The sequence below is a fragment of the Halictus rubicundus genome, chromosome 1, assembly GCF_050948215.1.
Source record: "Halictus rubicundus isolate RS-2024b chromosome 1, iyHalRubi1_principal, whole genome shotgun sequence".
Lineage (NCBI taxonomy): Eukaryota > Metazoa > Arthropoda > Insecta > Hymenoptera > Halictidae > Halictus > Halictus rubicundus.
The window spans coordinates 22040251-22063249 of NC_135149.1; the positions used below are offsets into that span (position 1 = coordinate 22040251).

Consider the following 22999-nt stretch of genomic DNA (forward strand, 5'->3'; position numbering starts at 1 on the left):
GCGACTTATCCGGAACCGGATGCGTACACCTACTTACCGGTATCTACGCAAGGCGCAATATTAGTAAATCATCGACTGTTGTCAGTCCACGTCGTAATTGCGACCGCTTGCTTTCTGATCTAATCACCCTTTCTCTGTTCGAGGGATGCAAGCGTACCTGGGAATCTTGCGCTTATCGAATTGTTGCGCCGCAAAGGTGGCAGCGAGAAGCCCCGAAGACGAAGGAGTCGCTGCCCAGAAACTTGTCGAACGACACGAAAATTTTCGACAGAGGTCAAGATACCGGTTTCGGATTCGACCACGCGTGGCGGCTGGTTTAAAGACCTATCGAACAGGTTCAGGAATTAATTTCGTCGAGAGGCATTTTCTTGGCAACGTGTAGCTGGGACAGCGATCTAGTCTATAGCCAGCTCGCGGTTTCTCGCAGTAATTCACGACGATCATTAGCACCGGCGAGCATGCGAGGTGCCTTGGAAAGTGGGCCTCGAATAGTCCCAGTCATTGGGACCTCAGGTGCGGATCGCGGGTCGTTAAAGCAGATCAAACGGCGAGGAAAGGAGCGAGCGGCTTGCTCAAGGACTTCGCTGTGAATCCTGGGTCCTTGAAGACTGGCTTTGCGCCGCTCGCACTACCGACTCATGTTTTATTCAAACAATTACTGTTTACAACCTAGTTCTTGCGAATTACGAGTCCGACACGACTCTAGGGTTACTTCGTTTTCATGCATCTTTACGGTAAAAGGAATTTGTTCTCAACGAGCCCAGAATTTTGATTTATATAGATCCAAAGGCATTATTTTATCTATCAAGACCTGGCAAATTGGGAGAACGAAAGGAATTTTCTTTAAACGACTCCGAAATTATAATTTATATAAATCCGGAGGGATATGTCTTCTAACAACTCTGAAATTATGATCTGCATAAATTCGAATGCGTTTTCGAGTTATCTTATAATGTAGTACGTCATTGGATCCTACGAAGTCGTTGCAAATTAGGATCCTAAATGGAAGTTCCCAGGCTCTTTTCCTAAAGTCTCGCCGATAAAAAGATACCACCGGAATGAATCAGCCTGTAAGAATCCAACGAGTTTCTCGAAAAGATTCAGACGATTCCTCGAAGAATCCAGGACCTACCTACGAGTGCCAGCAGGACCAAGGTCCCCAGGACCATAATCCTCGAGTGTCCCCTCATCCCGAGACGCAGGCGCGTTGCGTTCGCTAGTGGCGCGGTTGCTCCTGTCGATCAAGGCCGGGGCTGATGTCAAGGACACTGGTATCAAGGATCTCTCCTCAGGAGCGTCTCCTCAGGTGGCTGGACCAGTCTTTATCGTCGTGAAACGTGCCACGGTACCAGCCGATCGCCGCCATTTTGGATCGCAAGCCTATGCCGAGTAAAAACGACGAGCATCGTGGAAACTTTGATGCCCCCGGCGGCTGCTCGCCATTCTTCTTCCGCCGTTCCTCTCTTCCCCGTGTCCTTCTCCTCTGCCTTGTTCGCCTTTTTTCTTCTCTTTGATTCGGTCTCGCACTCTCGCGCACGCCGGCTGACCTACTTGGCCGCGGTTAGGTCCGGTGTGTACGCGTCAGCTTTTCGGCGAACTTCGATTTCACCGGTTTTCGACCGCCGACCCTCTTTTCTCTCTCTCCCCCGCACTCTCTCTCTCTCTCTCTCTCTCTCTCGATTATCCTTGTTCAATTTTATCCTAGTTATTCCTATCCTGTCGGTGGCAATCGTATCCTGTTGTCGGTGACAATTTTACCGGCGTTTCACCGTGACTGGCGATGCGGGCCGACGATGCTGCAATGCAGGCACCACCTGTGGCCTTATTAGAAGAGTTTCACTCCGAATTTCGACACGACGAGGAATCGCGACACACGGAAGTCCCACGCGATTTCGTCCGCCCACTTTTTCGAGTTTCTATCCGGGAATTCCTGTTCAAGGATCCTTCAACACCATTTTAAAGAGCCACTTCACCCCGTGTCACAGAATCACACCGACGCGTTTCGCGCACTATTAACAACGGAGCCGTCCGTTAGAGCCAGCCAACAGGACAATCCGACTTTCTAATCGACGGATCACGGTCGAATCCGAGTTCCGGGCCCACTCGGAATACCCCTGACAATGATCCTCGTGTTGCTCGACCGAGCCGGCCTGGCCGGATCGAAACACCGTGGCTGCCAGTAAGAACGGACACGAAGAAGAAGAGAACGAAAACCTTCAACGGCTCGATCGAGTTTCGCCTCGAGGTTCGCTTCACGGTCGTTCACACGGGACTGGCTTACGGTGAGGCCGGTCATACACAGTTTCTCCCACTTTAACTATGCCATGCTACACACCATGCTCTGCACTATACACCGCGCTCTTCTGGAGTGTATACGTCACGTCTTCGTGGCTGGCTTCCACCATGCTGGGCCTCCACAATGTCGTCGTCCACTCGGGCTCGCCACCGTGTCTCCCCTCTCACGAAAAATTTCTCTCTCTCTCTCTCTCTCTCTCTTTCTTTCTTTCTCCGTTCGTCTTTACCTTCTCGACTTCTCGTCCTCTCCGTTCAACCGTTTCTCCGCGAACTCGTTCCTCCGTTTGCTCGACGATTCCAGGCTTTACCTCGACCTACCTTCCGATCCTTTCGGGACCTCCGGGTCACGCAAAAACCTGCGCAAAATTCGTACGGCCTGCATAATTGATCCCAGGTCGGAATATGTTCCCCGAAATTGGTCCAAACGACTCCGATCTTCCGGAGAACGCAGAACGTTCGCCTCACCAGGTGACGTTCAAAGACATCCGCGTCTTGTACATTCATGTCAGTTGTGTACGTTGCTGAAAATTTCATGACAGTCGATCAACATTGCTACGAGCCACAATCGATTGAAAATGGCGAACATCCCAACGAATTACATTAAACTACAGGAACCAAATTGTTCATACATCGATGACTAAAATTAAGTATAAGCAGCATTGATTTTCGTGTCAGAGGATTACCTAGCCTAGGCTGGTATACATTGGTCTGGGTCAAAGGACTATCTAATCTACTGCACATTGGAGATTGGCTTAGAGGACTACCTAATCTCATTGAACGTGGTTGTAGGACTGTCCAATGTAATACCCATTGGATTCGGTTAGAGGGCCATCTAACACACATTGTCTCGAGTGTTCTGTGACTGAAATTAATGGCACCTGTTTTAAGGAATGGTCCATCACGACCAGGCACGTCTTTTCTCCTTCTCCCGCTCCCGGCTCCTCGAACCGTGGCGGCTATTTCCGCAACGGATGGATGCACGCCACCTATTTCCCAACCGGACGTCCCTTCTCCATTTCTCGGGGCATCCTGTCGCGAAAGGGAAACGGACTTTTCCGCGAGCGAAATCGTCGCCAGCCAATGGACGATCGGTATACCCTGGATCCGGACGATCGAGTCCTCGAACGAAAGCGCGTGCATGCAAAGCTAACGGGACCTGCTAGGCAGAACGCAACCACGCAGGAGAATTAATCGGACCCCGAATCGGCCTGCGAGACCGCAGGTGCGAAGTTCGAGGGGTCGAGAACTACGGTACTCTGTGGGATATCCATCATTTTAACCTTGCCGTCGCTGGCTCGCACCGAACATCTAATAATTCATTTGGACCCTCTTTACCGAGAGCCGTAAGCGTTGAGAGATATACCGGAAACCCTGAAGAAATCTCAGAGGATCGTTAAAGGATCCTACAGGACCATTGATCCTGTGAAGATCGGCAGTTGATCCAGTAGAATATGTAAAATCTTCTTTTTACAAGGATTTTATTTCGTCACAGAATTTGCATATTGCTCGACAAGTACTTGCATTAATTCACTTGACCGTACTGTTCCTACACGAATGTACTGTTTTAGCAGTGAGTTCTACACGTGTTTCTTCTAGCACGCATTGTTACGCGCGTTCAATCCATTCTTGCGTAGCAAACGTTGTCCGAAGCTCCGTCTGAACAAAAAGAACAAAACGAAAAATACCCAAGGCCCGGTTTAACTCGGACTATCGATATGATCAGAAAAAAAGTGGACTTTTGTAGTCCGGTTTGTTGGAAGAGCTGTTAAGGTGGCCAGGAAACAAATGTTGGAAGATAAATGATCTTGCTCGGTCGGGAAGAAGGCAGCTCTCTCTGTTGCGGCTCCATCTGATGATTTCAGGGTTCATTAACACGGTGAACGTGTTGAAAACAGATTCGCAATCTAAAGTAAAAATCGTCTTTACTAGGCTACGGATCTTTATGCATTTATAATAAAAATGGTGGTATTGGATGATATATTATTGTCGACTTTCCACAAAATTATTAAAAGAGGAAATACATTTTCATTCAACTTCTCCGCCATACAATCGACTTGGACAATTTTTATTTTGCACATTCGCCGTCTAGTTGCTCATATTTTGCAACTTCAAATCTCTGTTGGACGCTTGCCTCTAGGGGGCTTCCGGAGATGCTGGCTTAGGGCTGCAAATTGCATAAGGGTAATTAGCAATCTATTACGGCGACTTAACGAGAGAGTCGCTTATGAAAGTTCAACAGGTGTGACTCTCGCGGAAAAAGGAGTTTCTCCGGGACGTCTGGATCGTTGCACGGCCGCGACCCTTCATTTTCTGCTGCTTCCTCCTCCATCAAGCTTCTCGATATGGTGAAACCGGGCTGGAATGCGCGGGACTGCCTTCTCAGATCGGTCGAGCAACATTGATCTTCGCTGCGACGGATGGCCGCAGAGGTTGCTGCGTAATCGGCGATCTTCCTGCTCGAGGAATAAGTCGCCTGCTGCCTTATTCGATGCCAGAAACACCGCGCGTCCAATCTGAACGATCTCACCCCTTAACACACCGGCACGAGTGCTGTTTTCGCAGGCGATGTCGTGTCGGTGGACCGAGAGCATCGATGGCGTCGTAAAAATGCAAAAGGTGGCCCGCACCCTTTTCATCTCACTCTCTTTAGCATTTGTAGACTGCGGATTTTCACAGAAACATCCTGGTACAATCTAAAACAGTAGGAAAATTAAAAGGATTTAAGAATGTCAAAGTACATTCAAGAAAGAGAGAAGAATCCTGCAATTGACGTAGACAATTTTCATTTTGTAGAAAGAACCAGCCATTTTCATTAAGAAGTCAATTTAAACATGACAATATCGAACTGTTTCAGAACAGTCTCCGAGTCTCCACGACGCAGTTTATCTGACAAAAGTAGGACGACACAAGTAACAAATTGAATTAGACCACGATTGGCATTCAATTCTGGTATTAAATCTAATTCTCAACTCGCATGCAGCGAATACGAACTAATTCAATTTCTGCATTTCAGGAAGAAAAGGTGCCGCTTCTAGGTCAGATTGAACCGAACGCGCGAGGGTAGAAGGAAATTTTCATCGAAGGAATCAATCTTCCACCACCTTCTCAACGAGCCTCCGAAGCGTGAATTTAATTGGTCATTGATTCGAGTTCGTAGATTTAATTCGACACAGTTCGGGTTCGTTGACTCGGTGTTCCCCTGCAGTTCGATTTGCGCGTTTCGAGAAAATGTGTTCCGATTAGAATTCCCGCATAGTTGTCACCCGAAAGAATTCCATTTACCCATTGACCTCACGTAAATCGGGCGCGGCTTTTTCCTATCCGCGAGTTTCGAGGCGAGGCCCCGCGGGTTGTCGTTGCGACGCACGCGTCGCGCGCGTAGAATTAAAATTGCATTTCTGTATAACGGACAGCCCAGGGGGGCAAGTATCCATGAAATTACGTAGCCAGGAACTCATCCTCATCCGGGTAGGAATAATAGAATGAAAATCGTTTCATTATTCCGACCGGTTCATGGAACAGAATATATTTTAAATCGTTGCGCGCCGTGCTTCGGCGAACCTTTAAATATTCAACGTTCAGCTCGATAGAGCCTGCGCTCGATTCAACCGGTACCCGGGTCTTGTCACCGTTAATTAACACTGGGCGACGTGCAACAATGACGGCGCAGAATTTCTGGGGACGCGACACCGCAGAACTGAACTCTGCAACAGGTGCAAGTGCATCCGTGGTCGCTAAAACGGAGACTTTCCTAACCGTGCATCGGAAAGACAGGTTCCTGGCGTCGGCAATGCTGTTCTCTGCAGTGCACTGCTCCTTCATCTCCGACCTGTGGTGACCGTGCATTGAATGCACATGCAGTGGCCATGCACTTTACAAACTCCTGCGCAGCGAAATCGCAGGAAAAATCTATAAATGTGATGTATCGAAATTCTCTTCAGAATTTGTCAACTTTTTCGAACAGAGAGAACTGTTTGAGGACTAATTCAGTGTAGAAACGATGATGTTTGGGGGAGGATCCGATGAAGAGAGCCACCGAACGGCCTTGAGCGTCCACTAGATTCGTTTGAAGCATAAGCAGGCTCCATCCGCGTTTTCCTATGCAACGCACGGCCGGAATACAGTCGGCAGCGTATTCTCTATTTTCATTCCAAGCCGGGCCGAACAATGGGGGATCTAAATTGGGCAAAAACCAGTCTGCCGTCTACTTTGGCGAGACCGAAGGCGTTCCATGCCACAGACGGGAACAATGTCGGGGTCCCACAATAAGGCTCCGTCGACGGTGCCGGCAGCCAGTGCCTAAAATCGATCGAGGCGGGCCCGTCAGCTCGGACCCACGAATAAAGGAAACTGCTGATTACACCACCGACCCAGAACAAACGGTCCCAATCCCCTGGGTCCGATAGGGGAGAGTGTGTCGCGTCGCGAGTGCTTACATTTGTCCTGATCAAATGTGTAAACGACGGTGTAACGTGACGGTGACCTTAGGTAATTAGCCCACAATTAGCTATATTAGCTCGTTTGTAAGATTGTTTCATTTGCAAGCTTCTTAGCGTGCAGATTTTATCCTCCATACAAAAATCACAGGGTTAAAATAATGAAGGTTAAATCCAAGAACTGGATTCTTCACTTGCGTCTCGCGGTCATGCCTACCATCCCACGGCTCGTCCAATGATTGCTTCGATCTCCCCTCACCACGTGACGCTGCCAAGCCATCTACCAATAGAAGACAGTGTCCCCTGCTTTGTAGAGGATCGTCGCATCCCCCAGAAGACCCCAAAACAAGGAAAAACCGCGGATCTCCGCGCATCTTCCGCGTTGATAGCGCCCCAGTCAGCGTGAACGGTTGGCAGGACTGTCTTATTATTGCAGATCGATGGGCCGGCTGACAAACTGACAATCTGAAAAACGAGGATTATTTTTAGCAGTTCGGCCAGACGTGAATCGAGAGAGCTGCCTCTCGACGACAGGGTCGATACGCGCGGTGTTGCAGCGCCAGCGATAAGATGCACATTTCCGTGACATTCCGTGGGGCTTGAAGCCGTACAATCGGTTCATTGTGCTCTCCCTCTTTCTCTCTCTTCCTTTCCCCGCCTCTTTCTCTCTCTCTCTCTCTCTCTCTCTCTCTCTCTCTCTCTGTCTCTCTCTCACTCTCCTTATCTCGGTGCTTCGAAATATTGTGCGGGCCTGTGCAGGGTCTGCCAGGTGCATGCTACTTCCAGGTGGCCGGCTCTCTGAATTTCGAGGCCGATCGAAAGCGCGACGATAACCTTCGATGTGGATCGGTTGACGTGTCCCTTGCTCTTCGGGTACCTTTCCTCATTCGATTATCACCTGTTCTTCGACTGTTTATGACTGGCACGTGTCTCGACACGGTGGTAGAACTCCGACGACTTTGTTGCGACGAAACAGCCATCCTTTTTCCCCTGAGAGGGTTCCTCGGTTGTTGGAGAAATAAAATGATGTTGCCGAAGGCAGCGTCATTTAACAAGTCAAAAATCCTCCAATACTTCCAGTACCTTCACAATTGTGTCCTTCGCCTACTCATTCCTGTCGTAAATACATAAAATCCGCAGTCCGCTAACAGTCTAATTATCCAGGATTAAAAAAGGGCGCGTCTGCGCCTGACGACCCTTCACTTTCATTTGTCTCCCAGCGGACTACTCCCTTTCTGTCCTTATCAGTGAAAGATTCGTCTGGTCGAGGACAGGTCGCTGGTTTTTTCGGAGCAGGCTCGAACAACCAGAACGATTTCAATAATCGAACAGACGATCGACGGAAACAAAGCCACAGCCCAGCTAGTACCTGTTCATCGGATCCTTGTTATATGACGCATAACGAAACCCGATTCTCGTCCATTCGAATCATTGCCGTATCTTCGCCGCCCGCTAGGTCGTCTCGCCTAAACGCCGCGTTAACAGCCCCAGTCGTAAACCCTATTCTCTCTGCACGACCATGCGAGCAATTCGCTAAGGGAAAAAGGTGATAATCGACTATATTTGCCGTTCGTGGAAAACACGTAGTCGTCAGCCGCATTCCCGGATTATTCATGACATTTGCGTGCAACGTTGACTCGCGACGCGGAAATAGGCGATTCGTGGTACGATCGATTACTGACGATTATGCGATTCCCAGACGCGGTATGAAGTCCCTAGGAGTCATTATAAGCTGACTGGCTGCGATTATTTATGCAGATATTCCTCTACCAGCAGGAACTCGTCGTAAGAGAGGCACGAGAATGTTTTGAATTTTAGAATTAGAAAATTGATACATTTGGCGAATTTGATTTCGGGAGATTGCCTGATTTATTCTGAAACTTTTTGCCACCTTCCAATATATTTTAATATATTTTACCGTCCGATATATTTTGATATATTAGACTGCGATCTAAATAATATATTTTGCCGAAAGAAAAGCGTTTTCCTTGGAAAACCGAATGGCTATAGAATCGAAAAATAAATATCAACGGGTCAATTTTGTCAAAGTATTCGGTGCGTCGAGTTCCGGACCGGTGATCCTGGTGACTAATGTTTAGAGTCCAGCGCGACAAACAATCCGAGTCAGAGGGTCATCCATCACGGTGGCCAGTATTTAACCTGTTAACCGTGGAAGATGAGTCGCCTGGTCATTGATGCTTCCTGCATTTTATCGCGGCAAAGCACCCACAGCTCGTTCCACTCTCGCCAACCGCAGGAATCCTGGCCACGCTAATTTCATTGAAAGTTAACAGGTTCATCGATACACACTGCGAACAGTGTACCGGCGCTTCGGTATTGTGTCACAGACGAGTCTCGTTCCTCGAAATCGTGCGATTACCTTCTCGCGCGGAGCGAGATAACTCTTCGCACGAATACACCAGCGACAAGCAGCACCGGAGATAACCATAATTGTCGCTATACATCGCGCAGCGTCTTAGTCACACGCAGATGCGCGAAATCATTTCCCGTCTCGCTCCCGTGTCCTCGCGGCGACAGTGACGTCTCGTTTGATCGCGGCGCCGGACATCTCTCAATTAGACGGAAAGAAAATGTCCTGGACCGGCTGCGGACTCGTGTTGCTTCTGCAACCTAATCAGAAGCTGAGGAAATTGGCAACACGAGGAAAACAGAGGGAAAACGTCGAACGCGATTCTAAGAGCTTCTGTATGCGATTGTAATCGGATCTGCTAATCCGAGGAATCAAAGTTAATTTCCATAAAAAAAATTCTTTGATATAAAAATAATGGCTAAAAATTTGAATAGACATATTCGCGTTATTCTAATAAAGTAATGTAAAATAGTGGCTTCTAGGGCTTCGTGAACGTAGTAGCGTTAGTATGCTGAACGTTCCGTCAGCATTGGATTTGCGTATACACTGCCTGGAAGAAACAGATTCGCATAATAATCACCATAGAGTATCAGGAAACCCTTGGGCCTCTTACTATGCCTGGGCCTCTCGTTTTTCCAACATAATTCGACCCTTCCTGGGTAATTTGCTTCCCAATGTCCTGCACAACGAGAGAATTATGCAACTCGTGCTGCACAATGGTAGACAACAGAATTGCATTTGAATCTCCTCCGACGTGGAGTTTTAATAATTCTCTACAATCTGATGCAACAACAGACAGTTATAATAGGCAGTTAATGTGCTAGACTCGACTATGAAGAACTGTTATGTTCACTATGGTGCAATAATTGTGCCCACTTCTCTACATGGGAAAAATTGTGTCTAATAGACGGAGAAAGGGATGCGGGTCGGCGATGGCAGGGTGAGAGACGAACTCTGCTAAAATTATAAAAGGCGCAGCATTGTTTAAGTACATACATGGTAGCATGTCTGAGTAACTAAATAACCCACTTATTATTTATTAACCCACTTATACCATTTGGCCACCATCATATCATTAACCCTTGAACTGTAAAGAAGGCTGGTTCGTGTCCGGACGTTTCCGAACAATTTGTTAAATGCGCGTGTTTCGCGGCAAAATCATTTTGATAATCTCAATTTAGGACGTTCGAAGGTGCGATATGAATATTAACAAATTTTTTAAAGAACTCACTGAAAACTGCATCCGTCTTGAAAGTCTCGCCATTACAGTTTCCGGGTAAAAACGTTTACTGTCTAAGTGTTAATGACAGTGACGTAGTTAGATTAAAAAATGCTCAGTCATGTGCCATAGACTTCCAAAAATGATGTCGATAGCGCCGGTCACCAGTGACCGCCATGGCAGCGAACGTGTTAACGAGGCGAACGTAGACATCAGGATTAATCCCTGAATCTACAACCTCGCTGCATACTCTCTCTCTCTCTCCGATTGCTTTCTGGCTCATTTTCGACGATTTTGATGCCCGCGAAGGGGAGGAAAGGATCGATTTGGCTCGTCTAGAAAACTCGGCTCGATTTCGAGGGAAATTTCGCGGGCTGTGCGTTCGAAGGGGGCTGCGCGTGGCTCGGTGGCGCTCTCGGAGCCCTTTCGGCTAGTTGTCAGCCGGTCGCCCTACGAAGGGTTCCGAGGATAATGTTCCGGCCCTGGCCTGGAGACTCTCCCGGCCCATTCCATTCCAGAGCCGTCGTCTCTCGCGTACATCGGCCGCCAGGGGAAGCATTCCATTCATGTTTCGGGACGCGGAGCGGACGCTGATCGGCTGACGGGAGAGAGAAAGAGCCGGAACGACCGGGACTCCTCTCGAGGACTATAGCTGCGCTGCCTGGCGCCACCGCCAGGAACAACGACCTGTCGATGGTGCAGCAACCGCGATGACAATCGGCCTGTTAACGTGAGAACGCCTCGACCACGTGGTTTTCGTCTCCTCGTCAAAGATTCCTCGTTTCTTCGTTCACGAGTTCCGCTCGAGGTTGAAGTTTGTGAAGTGTGACCGCGAAGTGACGACAAATCTCTCTCCGGCACTTCGTCGGTACAACAAATGGAGCAGTCTTCGACTGGAAGAGAGTAGGAAAGCGTAGGATCGTTACCCGGACCGTGGACAATGCTGTTCCTGTGCGTGAGTATCCTGTATCCACGAAGGACCTCGTCCTGCAGACGATTTTGCGCATCCTCCGCGTTTCCCTCCCTTCGAGGAACTATCTCGCTCGCTCTCACGATTCTTTCCCCCCTCTCGCACGCTCTCGCGTGACTACTCTGGCCTCCTCTTCTTCTGCTGCTTCTTCTTCTTCTTCTTCCCGTACCCCTTCGCCGCAATCCGGAGGAAGTGCGGTCGAAAACGAACCAGACGAGGAATCCTCACGATCACGTGGACGGCGAGATGCTAGAGCGACCTGCGTGGACGTTTAAACTGACTGGATCCTTCGAAATTTTATTTTTGATAATTTGTACACCTCTCAGATTAATGTAGACGCTAGAGAATCCTTTATCTCGTGATATACAATTAGGGTAGACTAATCTTGAACCCTTCGTGGACGGGAATTATTTTTACCATACTTCTCGGTGGATCGAATGCATCTATTTTTCTTGTGGAATGAAATTGTGCACCGGAGAGCCAGTAAAAATAATCGTTCAGTTTCAATATCCAGTAGTCAAACTTTTTCACTTACACCGCTTTTGCAATGAACGACTCGTATAGTGGTTAATTAGTCCCGCTGATGAGAACGTAAAGCATAATTCTAGTAATTCAGAGTGTGAACCGAATTTTTTGATTGGTAGCGCAACATGCTCGTTTGGATCGAACAAAGTACTCTTCGAAAGTTTACTTTGTAACAGAATCTCTTCGATGCGCTTTGTCTGCCTTTCATTTATGGACATACAAAACTCATAGTATTTTATTCGTTGTTCACCTCCATTGTTGAAATGCGATATACCTCCTTTATAAAATATCAAAACCATTTACCAGAAGATAGTGGCGACTAGGACAGTGGATTTTATGCGCTTATGATAAAAATGAGTAGGTGAAACATCAAATAAAATTAATATTATTTTGTAATATATAATCATTACATTTTTGCATAAAAATAATGATTCGCAGTCTAGTCATGACACCTCTGAATATTATGCTACGTACCGTGACTTTCGATGCGGAAGTGGGTACAATTAATTTGAACGTCTTTGAGTAAACTGCGAGTTCGTGGACGTCAAGTATCTGTGACTATGGTAGCGAAAAATACTGCCTCACATCGCATTTATTGTACCGCTCGTATCCGCGCATTCCTCACTCAAGCGATTAAAAAAAAAAAAGACAGCTGAACTTCTAAAATCATCTCGCATTCAGCCATGACAATCCCGTTCCCCGAAATTGACAAATCAGTCAGACTCTCCAAGCCGCGTCATAAGAGGCTTAGCGTGAGCATAACGTCGTGAATCACGGTGTTCCCTCGAGTATTCGCGTGACGGCGTTTCCGGGAACGTGCGTGGTGATTTGTAAATCGTCATCGAGTCCTTGGGAGAGGGTATAAACCATGGTGGATCGTCGACGGTTCTGTCAATGGTTAATTCGCGTGTCGCGTGTACGACCCGGCGTCGACGTCGACGTCGGCGTTGGTGTCGGCGTCGGGACGCATTCGTCCTTCCTCGTGCATAAGGCGATCGTGGTGAGGCATCATCGCTAGAGAGCGACGGGAGCGAGTGAAGTCAGTGTAAAGGCAGAAAGCAGCAGGAGCGTGTTGGAAGGGCCAGTGGCAGCTGTCGGTAGCGGTCGATGCGAACGGGGCTCGATCGAAAGTCCCCTCGGGAGAGAGCCAGCTAGGCTCACTCACAGCACAGCCAGTTGCCAGTGTACGGTTCGGCAGCGACTGACTCTGCCCGTATGCGTGTCCGTCGCTCGGTGTCAGTACTTTTCAGGTCGGTCCACAGTGCAGTCCGCTTACCAGCGTGTTTTCGAGCGGCACGTTTGCGCTTCGGCTGCACAACGATTCGTCGAGTCGCCGTTGGGTTACGCTCGCGAGTGGTCGACCGTCGTCCTCTTCGCTCTCTCTTTCTGTTTCTCGAGAGAACGACTCGCTACCGGCCGCCTCTCGCCAGTCCGTCGTGTGCTCGTGCTCGTCCTGTGCTCTCTCTCCCCCCCCTCTCTTTCTTTCTCTCCTTTTTTCTCTCTCCCCCTTCCTGGGTTTTTCTCTTAATCTCACTCGTCGCGCAACAAACATCGCCGCAACAAAGACGCCTCGCGACGCCTCCGCCTCCTGGGGCACCCGAGAACCCTGGGGCCCCTACGACACACCGTTTCCGGCACGTGGAGCCAGCCGAGATCCAGCCACTTCTGTTTTTGTTCCCCTGGCGCATCGTTGGCTGCTGGCTCCGTCTCGCTACCCGTCGCTCCGAGCTTCTCTCGTGGGAGGTCAGCACCTAGCCGGCTGGGTAAGTCAACAGAGACCAGACTCTCGCCGGACCAGTACAGAGTTTCGACGACCAACCCGCTCCGAAACAAGTATCACCGTGTGCGAGAGACTCGTCTTACTACGAAACGTACAATCGTCTTCTTCGTCCACGGCGGAAACCACCCGCGACACCCGCCCCCTCCCCCCTAAGTTCGCCAACGATACGGCGACACTTGTTGCTCGTGTACCCTGGTAAAAAGACGAAGTTTCCAGCTATCAAGATCTGAAATCGTCGGAAGACTCTAGAAGTCCCTGGCCTGTCTGTTCACCAAGTGCTTTTGCCAGGGGGTAGGTTATCGGGGAGTTTGAGGGATCTTATTTTTCTGCTTGACGCGATAGCCGCCGCCTCTGTCCTTCTAGTCCACCGCGATTTTCGGCCGTGAGAACGCCGGTCACGTAACGGTAGCGTATCTCGCAGAACGTGAGAACCTGGAATGTCGCGGCACGTGAAGATAAGACAAGGTTCTGCCACTGGCGGGGGTGGGTCTCCCGCACTTCTCTCTTGTTTACGAACCGCGCGCGTAGGAAGCGTCGTCAGCGACCACGTGGTCGAGCACGTGATACCTTGAAACCAGAGGCGTTGGATTACCGTCGATCTCTAATTGCCTCTGTCTACAGTCCTGAGAAATCGTCTTCCATTGATATATTCTGACTAGATTTGCTCAATCTTTTCTACATCGTTCCAGATCGAGTACAAACATAGTTTGCCCCGTGGAGCACTGCTCTGGCTCCGTCGGACCCGGGAGCAACAAAGCCACGCCTCCCAGGACGCTCTACACAAAGATATACCTTCCTATTACGATACTGATGGGATTCAAAAGGGTATAGGTTCTTCTAGATCGCCCTAGGTCACTCTTGACTCTAGAGTACAAAATAGTGTACTCCAGAGCACTGTGCTATCAGAGTAAAGAGCACCTAAACCACGCCTCCTTAGAGCATTCTACACAGAGGCACAGCCTCCAATTAGGCTTTTGAGAAGATCAAAAGGAAGTTAGCTTGATTTAGATCGTTCTAAGTCAACGTAAATCAGAGATTGCCCTGTGTGGCAACTCTCTTGGCTCCTCTAGACTGAAGAGCACCTAAACCACGCCTCCTTAGAGCATTCTACACAGAGGCACAGCCTCCAATTAGGCTTTTGAGAAGATCCAAAGGAAGTTAGCTTGATTTAGATCGTTCTAGGTCAACGTAAATCAGAGATTGCCCTGTGTGGCAACTCTCTTGGCTCCTGTAGAGTAAAGAGCGCCTAAACCACGCCTCCGCGGAGCGTTCCCAGATCAAGGAACTCCTCGTCCACGTCATAATAAATGTCTGAACGTAATCTCGAAGAAAATATACGTTGAGAATCGATCGCGAACGAGTTCGGGACAATCGCGGAGGTGGAATCAGGAGTGCGTGGTTCGCGTTGGATAGATGTTTTGACGCGCTAGCCACGCGAAACTTTCGAATGGCCATGCGTGGAACGGTCGGCCAGTCGATTAGTCACCGCGACAAGATAAATCAATAATCGCGTCCGTGCTCCATCAGGTAATCGGCCGGCGCTTTTCCGCGAGACGGTTTCAGCGGAGCCGGGTTAACCGGAACCGGTCTCCATTCATCGGTAGACGCGGAGTCGTAAATTCCGGATCGATCGTGAACCCGCCGCGGTACTTCTCTCGCGTGTATCCGCTTCGCGTCGCGTCGTCGAAAGAAGGAGAGAGACGTTCGAGAACTGCTGCTGCTGCTGCTGCTGCTTCGGTCTCTAGCAGTGGAAGCACGGAGGTGAATGGGGAGGGACGAGTGTTGTAAGTGTTCTTCCGTCTCCCGTGTGAAAGACTTCAGAACAGATAGCAGTGTCAACCCCATGAATAATACTAAATCCACTGGCGCCTCCTTGTTTACACTGCCAGTCGTCTACGAGTTGCTTCCTGCCGAACCTACTTACATCGGTCGTTTCCTGACCGTCCCTCTAATTTCCAATTCCTTGATCGTTCGCATTCGATTCTCACCGCCGAATATGTGCCTTTCATTTTCATCGACGTCCCCTTTTCGGGAACTTTGTACATATCTCGATCAACGATCTTATGACTTTGGGCTCGACGCATCTACAGTCCTGAGTGGTATAATGACAATTGTTCAAATAGCTTTTCAACACCCATCGTCATTGTTCTAGGCAATTATTAGAGATGGAGTATTTCTGATCACTGTAGGGGTTGTAAGCTGTGATATCTCTCAGATATTCAACAGAGACTATATAACGAATGACTTCGTCTCTATCCAAAGTGATTTGGCTATCCTCCTACATGTAGTCACGGATAAACAAAGTTGAAACGCAACAGATAGTCCCAATCGTTGTTATTACCGCGTTTGCTAGCGGTCGGCTAACAGGTTGCCGATCGTTCCGGCCTTCTAACGGCAGCGGTTGATAAGTGGGACGGTCTCGTTCGCTAGAATCGGTTCATTCATAGTCTGCACCGTTCTAACGGACACGATTAAGTTGCGATCCGGACGACGCGTGATTGACACTCGGCAGCCATTATCGTTCCGTGCCACATACACAGTTCGTAAACAGCGGGCCAACACGTGTAACGTTTCCAGTCGAAGATACCGATGGTAGAGCCGTCGTCGTTGTGCAACCATGTTCCGGATTACTTCGTAGACTCGAAGAATCTTCGGAGTATCTCCTCCGATATTTATCTTCCCGACATTCGTCGCGTGCTTCTTTCCACCACCGGGTTTCTTATCGTCGATCGTACCCGAACGACCTTATCGCCTACGATTTTTCCTCGATTCCCAGAGCCTAACCGATGGCGTTGAAGTTGGCGTTCCGCTCCCCCGGCCAACGAAGTTCAAGGCTGAAGTCTCACCTTTCCCTTCGTGGAATAGATTTCCCGAAGCGCCGGCATTCGTCCCGTTAAAACGACGCTCGGGTAGGGATCCTTCTAGGAAACTGTTCTCGAGATAGCGTTCCGCGGGAACGAACACCAACCTGCTAGATACTTCGTCTAACTCTTCAGGAACGATGTCCACACACCGTGCTGACTCTGATAAGCCTTTAAAAAATGATTAGACGTGGTTAGATTGTTGGATCGCGTTTCACAATAACGTCTGCAACATCATACAAAGTGGACACGGGCACAAAGTCGCTAGGAACCTCGCCCTACTCTTCAGGAATGTTTATACACCGTGCTGACTCTGAGGAATAATTTGAAGGTGTACAGAGATGGAAAGAATTTAAAAGTAGCGATGCATTATTTTGTAGCTTTTCGAAGTTGTTAACCCTTAAGTGCATAGATAAACTAAATATTAGGAACATGAATGCATACATGGAGTCCATTGAGGACCCCACTTACCTAATTCCCTGCTAACTTTGATTACAGCAACAATTTATTTCTGTAGACACATTAAACATAACCTAAATATTGACAGAAGCAAATAGCTGAACTCTCAGTTCACAAATGGCGCGGCTAAAAATGTTAACACAAAATCCAACACTGGGGTCCTTTGCGGACCCCACTCATGCATTTAAGGGTTAAAGAACGAACGAAAATGCTGCCAAGTTCTTGTAATTCTCATCATTCTCTTATCATTTCTCTTAGTACTTATTAGACACAATGCCTTTTCCTCTGTTACACCGTCAAATTCAAAGACGGCTATAAATATCAGGAATTCTAAACGATCGTTACATCTGTAACGCCGTTCAAAGAGAAACCAACGAACGTGATCCCCGAAGGGTTACTTTCGCTTCGAGATCGTTTCGAATGGCGTAACTCCGGCTCCAAACAGTTTTTCAACCGTGCTTATCACAAAAGGAAGTTGATAAAAGAATTTAATCAAAGAGCGTAACAGTCGGCTTCCTCCGGGGCGATGACGGTGGTTACGGTCTCGATGACAGCTTTTAAGAGCTGTGGAAAAAAAAAGAGTCGGAGGAACCTAAGCGTCGCTATCGTTGTACAAATGAAACTGTTCATTCAGAAACGGTGTGTCCCGCTGCGATAAAAGTCTGCTCGTCGGCGGAAAATCGACGGCACGGTTCGACGATACACCTTGTAAATCCCGCAGACCGATAACCGAGCTTGTTTTATTGCACCCTTGTTGGGCTATGTAAACATTCCGGGGACCACGTGGTTCGCCTATTCGCGTCCCTTCGTCTTCAGCGGCAAACGCGTGCGCCGCGGAACGGGAACTAGGTCTTCGTATCTCGTCGCCACAACTCAGTGGTTTATTATCGAAATAACGGACTACTTCATTTGACTTTGTTGTCGGCGGCGTGACATTTCGCCACCGTGTGTCTAGTGTGTACACAGACAGAGAGAGAGAGAGAGAGAGAGACACATTCTCCTTGACTTGACTCCTTCGACAAGCTGAGTTCGTCTCCGACAGCACGCGCGAACCACGCGAGCCACCCGGAAATCTACGAAAGAGAGGTACCATAATTGTGTTTAGGATCCCGCGCCGTAAGATTTGCAGTTTGGAGAATCATGCTCATTTATATTTCCGGGGATCTCAACTTTCAATATTTTTCATTCGCTACGTTGTTACGAGCGTTGCGATTGTTCCGCATCCAAAATTATGTGGCTTTGTTTAAGAAATCAGTATCTCCTGGAACTCGGTCGGTTTGAGTCACGATATTCGTTGATTGCATCGTTGCAAGTGCTTAAAAAATTACGCGAAACGTTAAACAGTCTGTGATACGATAAATAAGTAGTGTGCTACGTCGTGCAATGGATAAGAACGATAATTCCATTCGGGAAACGAGCAGTTTGAAAAATTCAGTAATTTTGTCTCGCAGTTTTCTTTGAGCGGTTGAAGCGTTGCGAAGAGACGTCAAAGTGAAGTAAAGAGAAGCCTGACGGAGTTGTGGATAGAGTTGGGAGAGATAGTGAACGCTTTCCGTCGAGTCATTTTGCTGTACGAACGCAGGTAACAGAATTTTCGGGTGAGCCTGGCGACGGGCAGTACCGTGCCGGAGAAAACAAAGGGCAAGGACCCCGTTAAGGCTGTACAATGGGGCCGTTCTTGCATTTACATGATGTTCCGGGAAGCCGACGATGAGGCAGCGCTATTATACGAACGCAGGTGTCGGTGCAGATGTCGCGCAGCAGACGGCGCGGCAGAATCGCGCACGTAAAATTTAATGAAACCCCGAGACTCACCTATATTTCGTTTGGCTCGAGCCTGTTCAACTTACGCTAACTCGAAAAATCCCGCGATCGTGTTAATCTCCCTGGAAATTCATAGTTTCTCAGAAGCAACTCTGATAGAACATTTCATTTCTTTTTGATCGAACTTTTTGAGAGTGAAAAGTTAATCGCAGTATAAGAAGACGGTGGGCCACAAAAGACTATGATTTAGATACCAAACTTGGTAATCTCTTATAAGTCTAGAGTGCTGAAAACAAATTCTTTGACATCATTCTTTGACTCCTTTCTGAAACAGAAGATATCGTTCCGAGCATTCCGAATGCGCATTTTAGACCGATGGGAGGATCCTTAGGGACATAGGGAAAAGTTTCTATGAAAACCTGAAGTGCAATAAGAAGCTGCACGACTTGTAGGATGACCTAATACTTGCATGGTGCCCCATCCCTTAGCTAATGTAGCACCCTTCAGTTACCATATCACGAAGTATCGATAATTGTAGAGACTTCAGCAGAAAACTTGATGCAGGTTTCTTCGTTCCAGGTAGAAGCCGAAATGTTGTGATGGCCGGCACGTCCCGACGTCCGAGCTCCGAGCTCGGACCTGACCTGTCGTCGCCGACGCCTCCGAAGAAGTCCAAGTTCTCCGAGGCTTCTCAAGAAAAGGACTCCGACCTGAGCACCGAGGACCTAGAGAGCGTGGAGAAGTTAGCCAGCTCGGTAGCAGCCTCCTTGTCTGAGAAGACTGTGGAGCTGATCCCCGGAGGAATAGCAGTGACTAGTCCTTTCGAGATCTCCGAGGAATCCTTGGACGGGACGAAACAACTGATCCAGACCAGTTTAGAAGGGCCAGCGAAGGTGACGCCTGGATCTTCGAAGGAGGGACACTTCGGCAGCTTCGAGACCATCGTGCAGATGAAGTACGGCCAGCAGGAGCACTCTGGCAGCTCTAGCAGGAAGTCCGAGACGGACAGCGACGTACAGATACAGACTTCACTGCTCGGAGAGGATGCGTTCTATCAGGAACTGTCTCTGATAGGAAATGGAGCTTATGGTACTGTCTACAAGGCCAAGGACTTGAACACCGGGCAGGTTGTTGCTTTGAAGAAAGTCAGGGTGCCTCTCACCGAGGATGGACTACCATCTTCGACTCTGAGGGAGATCGCCACGCTGAAACAGTTGGAGAGATTTGAGCACCCACACATTGTGAGACATTCTTTTATACTCGTTCCACCTTCTGTCTCCTTTCTTCTCTTGATCTTCTAATTGATCCTTTTTCTATCGTCTTCAGTCCTCGTCCTGTGATCCCCTCCTTCTCTTCTGAGAAATCTTGGGTAGCTACACTGTCGGGTAGCTGTTGCTGTCTCCTTGCGACATTTATCATGCGCTCATCGCGGGAGAATTTTTAATCTTCGTCCTCTAACTTATCTTTTTCCCTGTCTTCTTCATCACATTCCATGCATCTGGGATGTTTTGGGTAGCCATACTGTTGCTGTCTCTTTGTGCTATCCATCAACCGTGCATCGAGAGACGTGTTTTACACTGGGTCCTTTAGTTGATCTTCCTTGCGTATTCTTGATCTAAACCCTTGTCTTCTGATCTTTTTCTCTGTTCTTGATCTGAGTCCTTGTTGTCTGGTGTCTCTTATTGATTTAATTCCGAATTTTCTAGGTTCTGTCTCCCTTCTTGATTTAGACTCTGGTCTTGCTTTTCTTCTTGATCTAAACCCTTGTCTTCTGGTGTGTGCCTCTCGTCTCGATCTAAACCCTTGCCTTCTTGATCTTCTTCTTTTTCTCTAAACACCTCGACCAGCCATACCGAAGCTGTCTCCTTGCATCATCCATCATCCGCGCTCGTTCTGAGACTCTCTTTTTACTCTCGATCCTCTAACCGATGCTCTTTCTCTCTTCTGAATTCAAACTCTCGTCTTTCGACCTTTTCTTCTTCCCTCTGCGCTTTGATCTCGCAAGATCGTGATTGCAATTTGCATCCTGGATGCAGGTGAGACTGCTGGACGTCTGCCAGGGGAATTACCTGCACTTGCCCTCGGCCGACGGACGATCGGAGAGGCTGGACCGAGGACTGACCTTGTGGCTGGTGTTCGAGCACGTGGAACGGGATCTCGAGTCCTACATGTCCTCGTGTCCGCGGCCAGGTATCCCGCCAGAACTGATAAAGCAGATGTCGAAGGAGATACTCAGGGGTGTCGAATTTTTACACAGCCACCGGATCATACACAGGGACTTGAAGCCGCAGAATCTGCTGGTGTCCAAGGAGGGTAGAATAAAGATCGCAGATTTCGGCCTGGCTAAGACATACGACTTCGAGATGAGATTGACTTCCGTGGTGCGTCCTCTAACTAATTCTCCTCCCCCATTCAAACGAGTCGATTTAACCGAGAAATTCATGAATTTCAGGTAGTAACGCAGTGGTATCGTGCACCTGAAGTGCTTCTCGGTTGCTCCTACGCAACTCCCGTGGACATATGGTCGGTGGGTTGCATCTTAGCTGAATTGAGTCGACTGCAGCCCTTGTTCCCAGGCACGAGCGAGGGCGACCAGCTCGACAGGATTTTTCAGTAAGTCTATCAAAATGATCCTGGACTTTTTCTCCAAGGGGAAATTTCAAAGGCCAAAAATATTTCTTTAATTATTATAAAGGCTATATAATTCACAGCGTCTCCTCTTAATTGAACAAACAAGAAACATAAAACTTATCTACCTTTAAGCATAGAAATAGTCGTTGCTTCTACAAATATAACAATCTGTCCATGTATTTTATAAAGCATAGCTAACTAAATCCCATACGAGATTCCAAAATGCCTAATAAAAGGAAAAGAATGTATTGTAGACGATTAATGGACATTTTGCGAATGTTTTACAGGGTAATAGGCACCCCGTCGCAAGAGGAGTGGCCCGAGAACGTGTCCCTCAGTTGGACAGCGTTCCCATATCGCCAACCGAAACCTCTAGCAGAAATAATACCGGACCTCAACGAAGACGGTCTAGACCTAATCAAGAGTCTGCTCATGTTCGATCCCCACAGTCGATTGACCGCGGCTCAAGCGATCAGGCACAGGTATTTTGCCGAAGACAGCTCGTGATGATTGTTTCTCGCGTCCCCTCGTTAGGCCGACGTCGCGCGACCCGATCATGCACAGAAACATGATTTCCTTCTTGGCCGTACGGGATCGTCGAATCTATGACGAACCGAATACCCATCTTTCTAACTGGTCAGCGCTCATGAATATCGGCGTTCCTGTTCCAGAATTACAATTGCAAAGCGCCCTTTGTTGCCGCCGCTTGATGAAACTATCGTCATATTTAATTCCCACGAGCAATTGCCGCAACTTCATTGTATCCAGTCTGTTGTTTCGCGTAACGAGCTTCTCGCCGATCTGTTCGGATCACAACCGGTAGGATTTCCATCGTTAGCATACGTAGCGGTTAGCATTTATCGATACATTATTTATTTAGGTTTAAGCAGCGCCTCGGTTCGCTCACGGAAACCAATTCTCGACGCGTGAAATTAATGCTTTTCGGCCTGCGATTCCAGATAGTCGGGATCGCTCTCGAAGCACTCGGAAACCCTATGCCTTAAATTTCTATATAATTGAACGTAGCCATAAGCGTAGGATTAAGCAGCGTTCTCGCAAGACTGGGGCCTCTACAGACCCGCTTCGGATCCGGTGGAAGGACACCTTGGATCTTCTGCGTCAGAAACCAGAAAGTACACTGCCATATGTATCTAAAGCGATCGACGACGTTCAACGACGCAACGTTACCCTTCGTACGGTGTATAGAACCTTTGCTAATGATATTTATATACACCCTTGCACACGCAGTTTGTAAAGAAATGTGGAAGACGTTCGAAAAAGACTGTACAATAAAATAAAGATTTTTTTATAGTTTTATATACCGACGTTCGGCTCACTTGCAAAGAATTAACCAGAGGGTTAATCAACACGGCGGAATCTCGTTTATGCGAACATGTAGGGGTACAAGATCGTTCGAATAAGAGAGGCTCACTAACTTGTTCCGAAAGTTCGTCGTTCGAATAATAGAAGTTTGTTGTTTTTGTACATAGTGTCATACATGTTCAAAATACGCGTTCATATAACTGACAGTAGATTGTTATATTGTTGTTCCTACAATGGAGGCTCGGTTAAGAGTTCGTATAATGAGGTTTACTAAGCTAAATCTAGTATACATCAAGGCAACTAGAACTATTTCATGGTAAGCCATCTTGGATGTGTAAGAGAGGTTTTCCACGTTCAAAACGCCC

General features: G+C 48.1%; 2 protein-coding genes across 11 annotated transcripts in view; one reads left to right on the forward strand and one right to left on the reverse strand.

The window, feature by feature from the left end:
* The window catches only part of Pwn (calcium-binding EGF-like domain-containing protein pawn), a 19533-nt gene extending 17039 nt beyond the window's left edge, over positions 1–2494 (reverse strand). For all 3 annotated transcript variants that reach the window (XR_013082823.1, XM_076794043.1, XM_076794058.1), the window contains exon 1: positions 1133–2494. Coding sequence is in view for 2 of the 3 variants with exons in the window: in XM_076794043.1 (XP_076650158.1) it covers positions 1133–1190 (58 nt within the window). In the remaining variant the exon portion in view is untranslated. The remainder of the gene's footprint in view (positions 1–1132) is intronic.
* Positions 2495–4443: 1949 nt separating this feature from the next.
* LOC143357605 (cyclin-dependent kinase 4) lies at positions 4444–22630 on the forward strand. Of its 8 annotated transcripts, none has more exons than XM_076794167.1 (5): positions 4444–4911; positions 19264–19921; positions 20717–21061; positions 21133–21293; positions 21599–22630. In XM_076794167.1, exons 2-5 carry the CDS (start codon positions 19280–19282, stop codon positions 21816–21818), a joined length of 1368 nt encoding a protein of 455 aa, XP_076650282.1. In that variant the 5' UTR covers positions 4444–4911; positions 19264–19279; the 3' UTR covers positions 21819–22630. The 8 variants fall into 8 exon arrangements, with proteins under 8 accessions (XP_076650282.1, XP_076650260.1, XP_076650268.1 ...); XM_076794145.1 differs by lacking the exon at positions 4444–4911 and adding an exon at positions 10925–11276 and having other exon boundaries at positions 19260–19921; XM_076794153.1 differs by lacking the exon at positions 4444–4911 and adding an exon at positions 12409–13066 and having other exon boundaries at positions 19260–19921.
* The last annotated feature ends 369 nt before the right edge of the window (positions 22631–22999 follow it).

What these genes read in the sequence shown, in the direction of transcription:
- LOC143357605 (XM_076794120.1), top strand. An exon ending in AGATGAGATTGACTTCCGTG is followed by an intron (nt 21,062 to 21,132) that starts GTGCGTCCTCTA and finishes CATGAATTTCAG; the next exon opens with GTAGTAACGCAGTGGTATCG. An exon ending in CAGCTCGACAGGATTTTTCA is followed by an intron (nt 21,294 to 21,598) that starts GTAAGTCTATCA and finishes AATGTTTTACAG; the next exon opens with GGTAATAGGCACCCCGTCGC.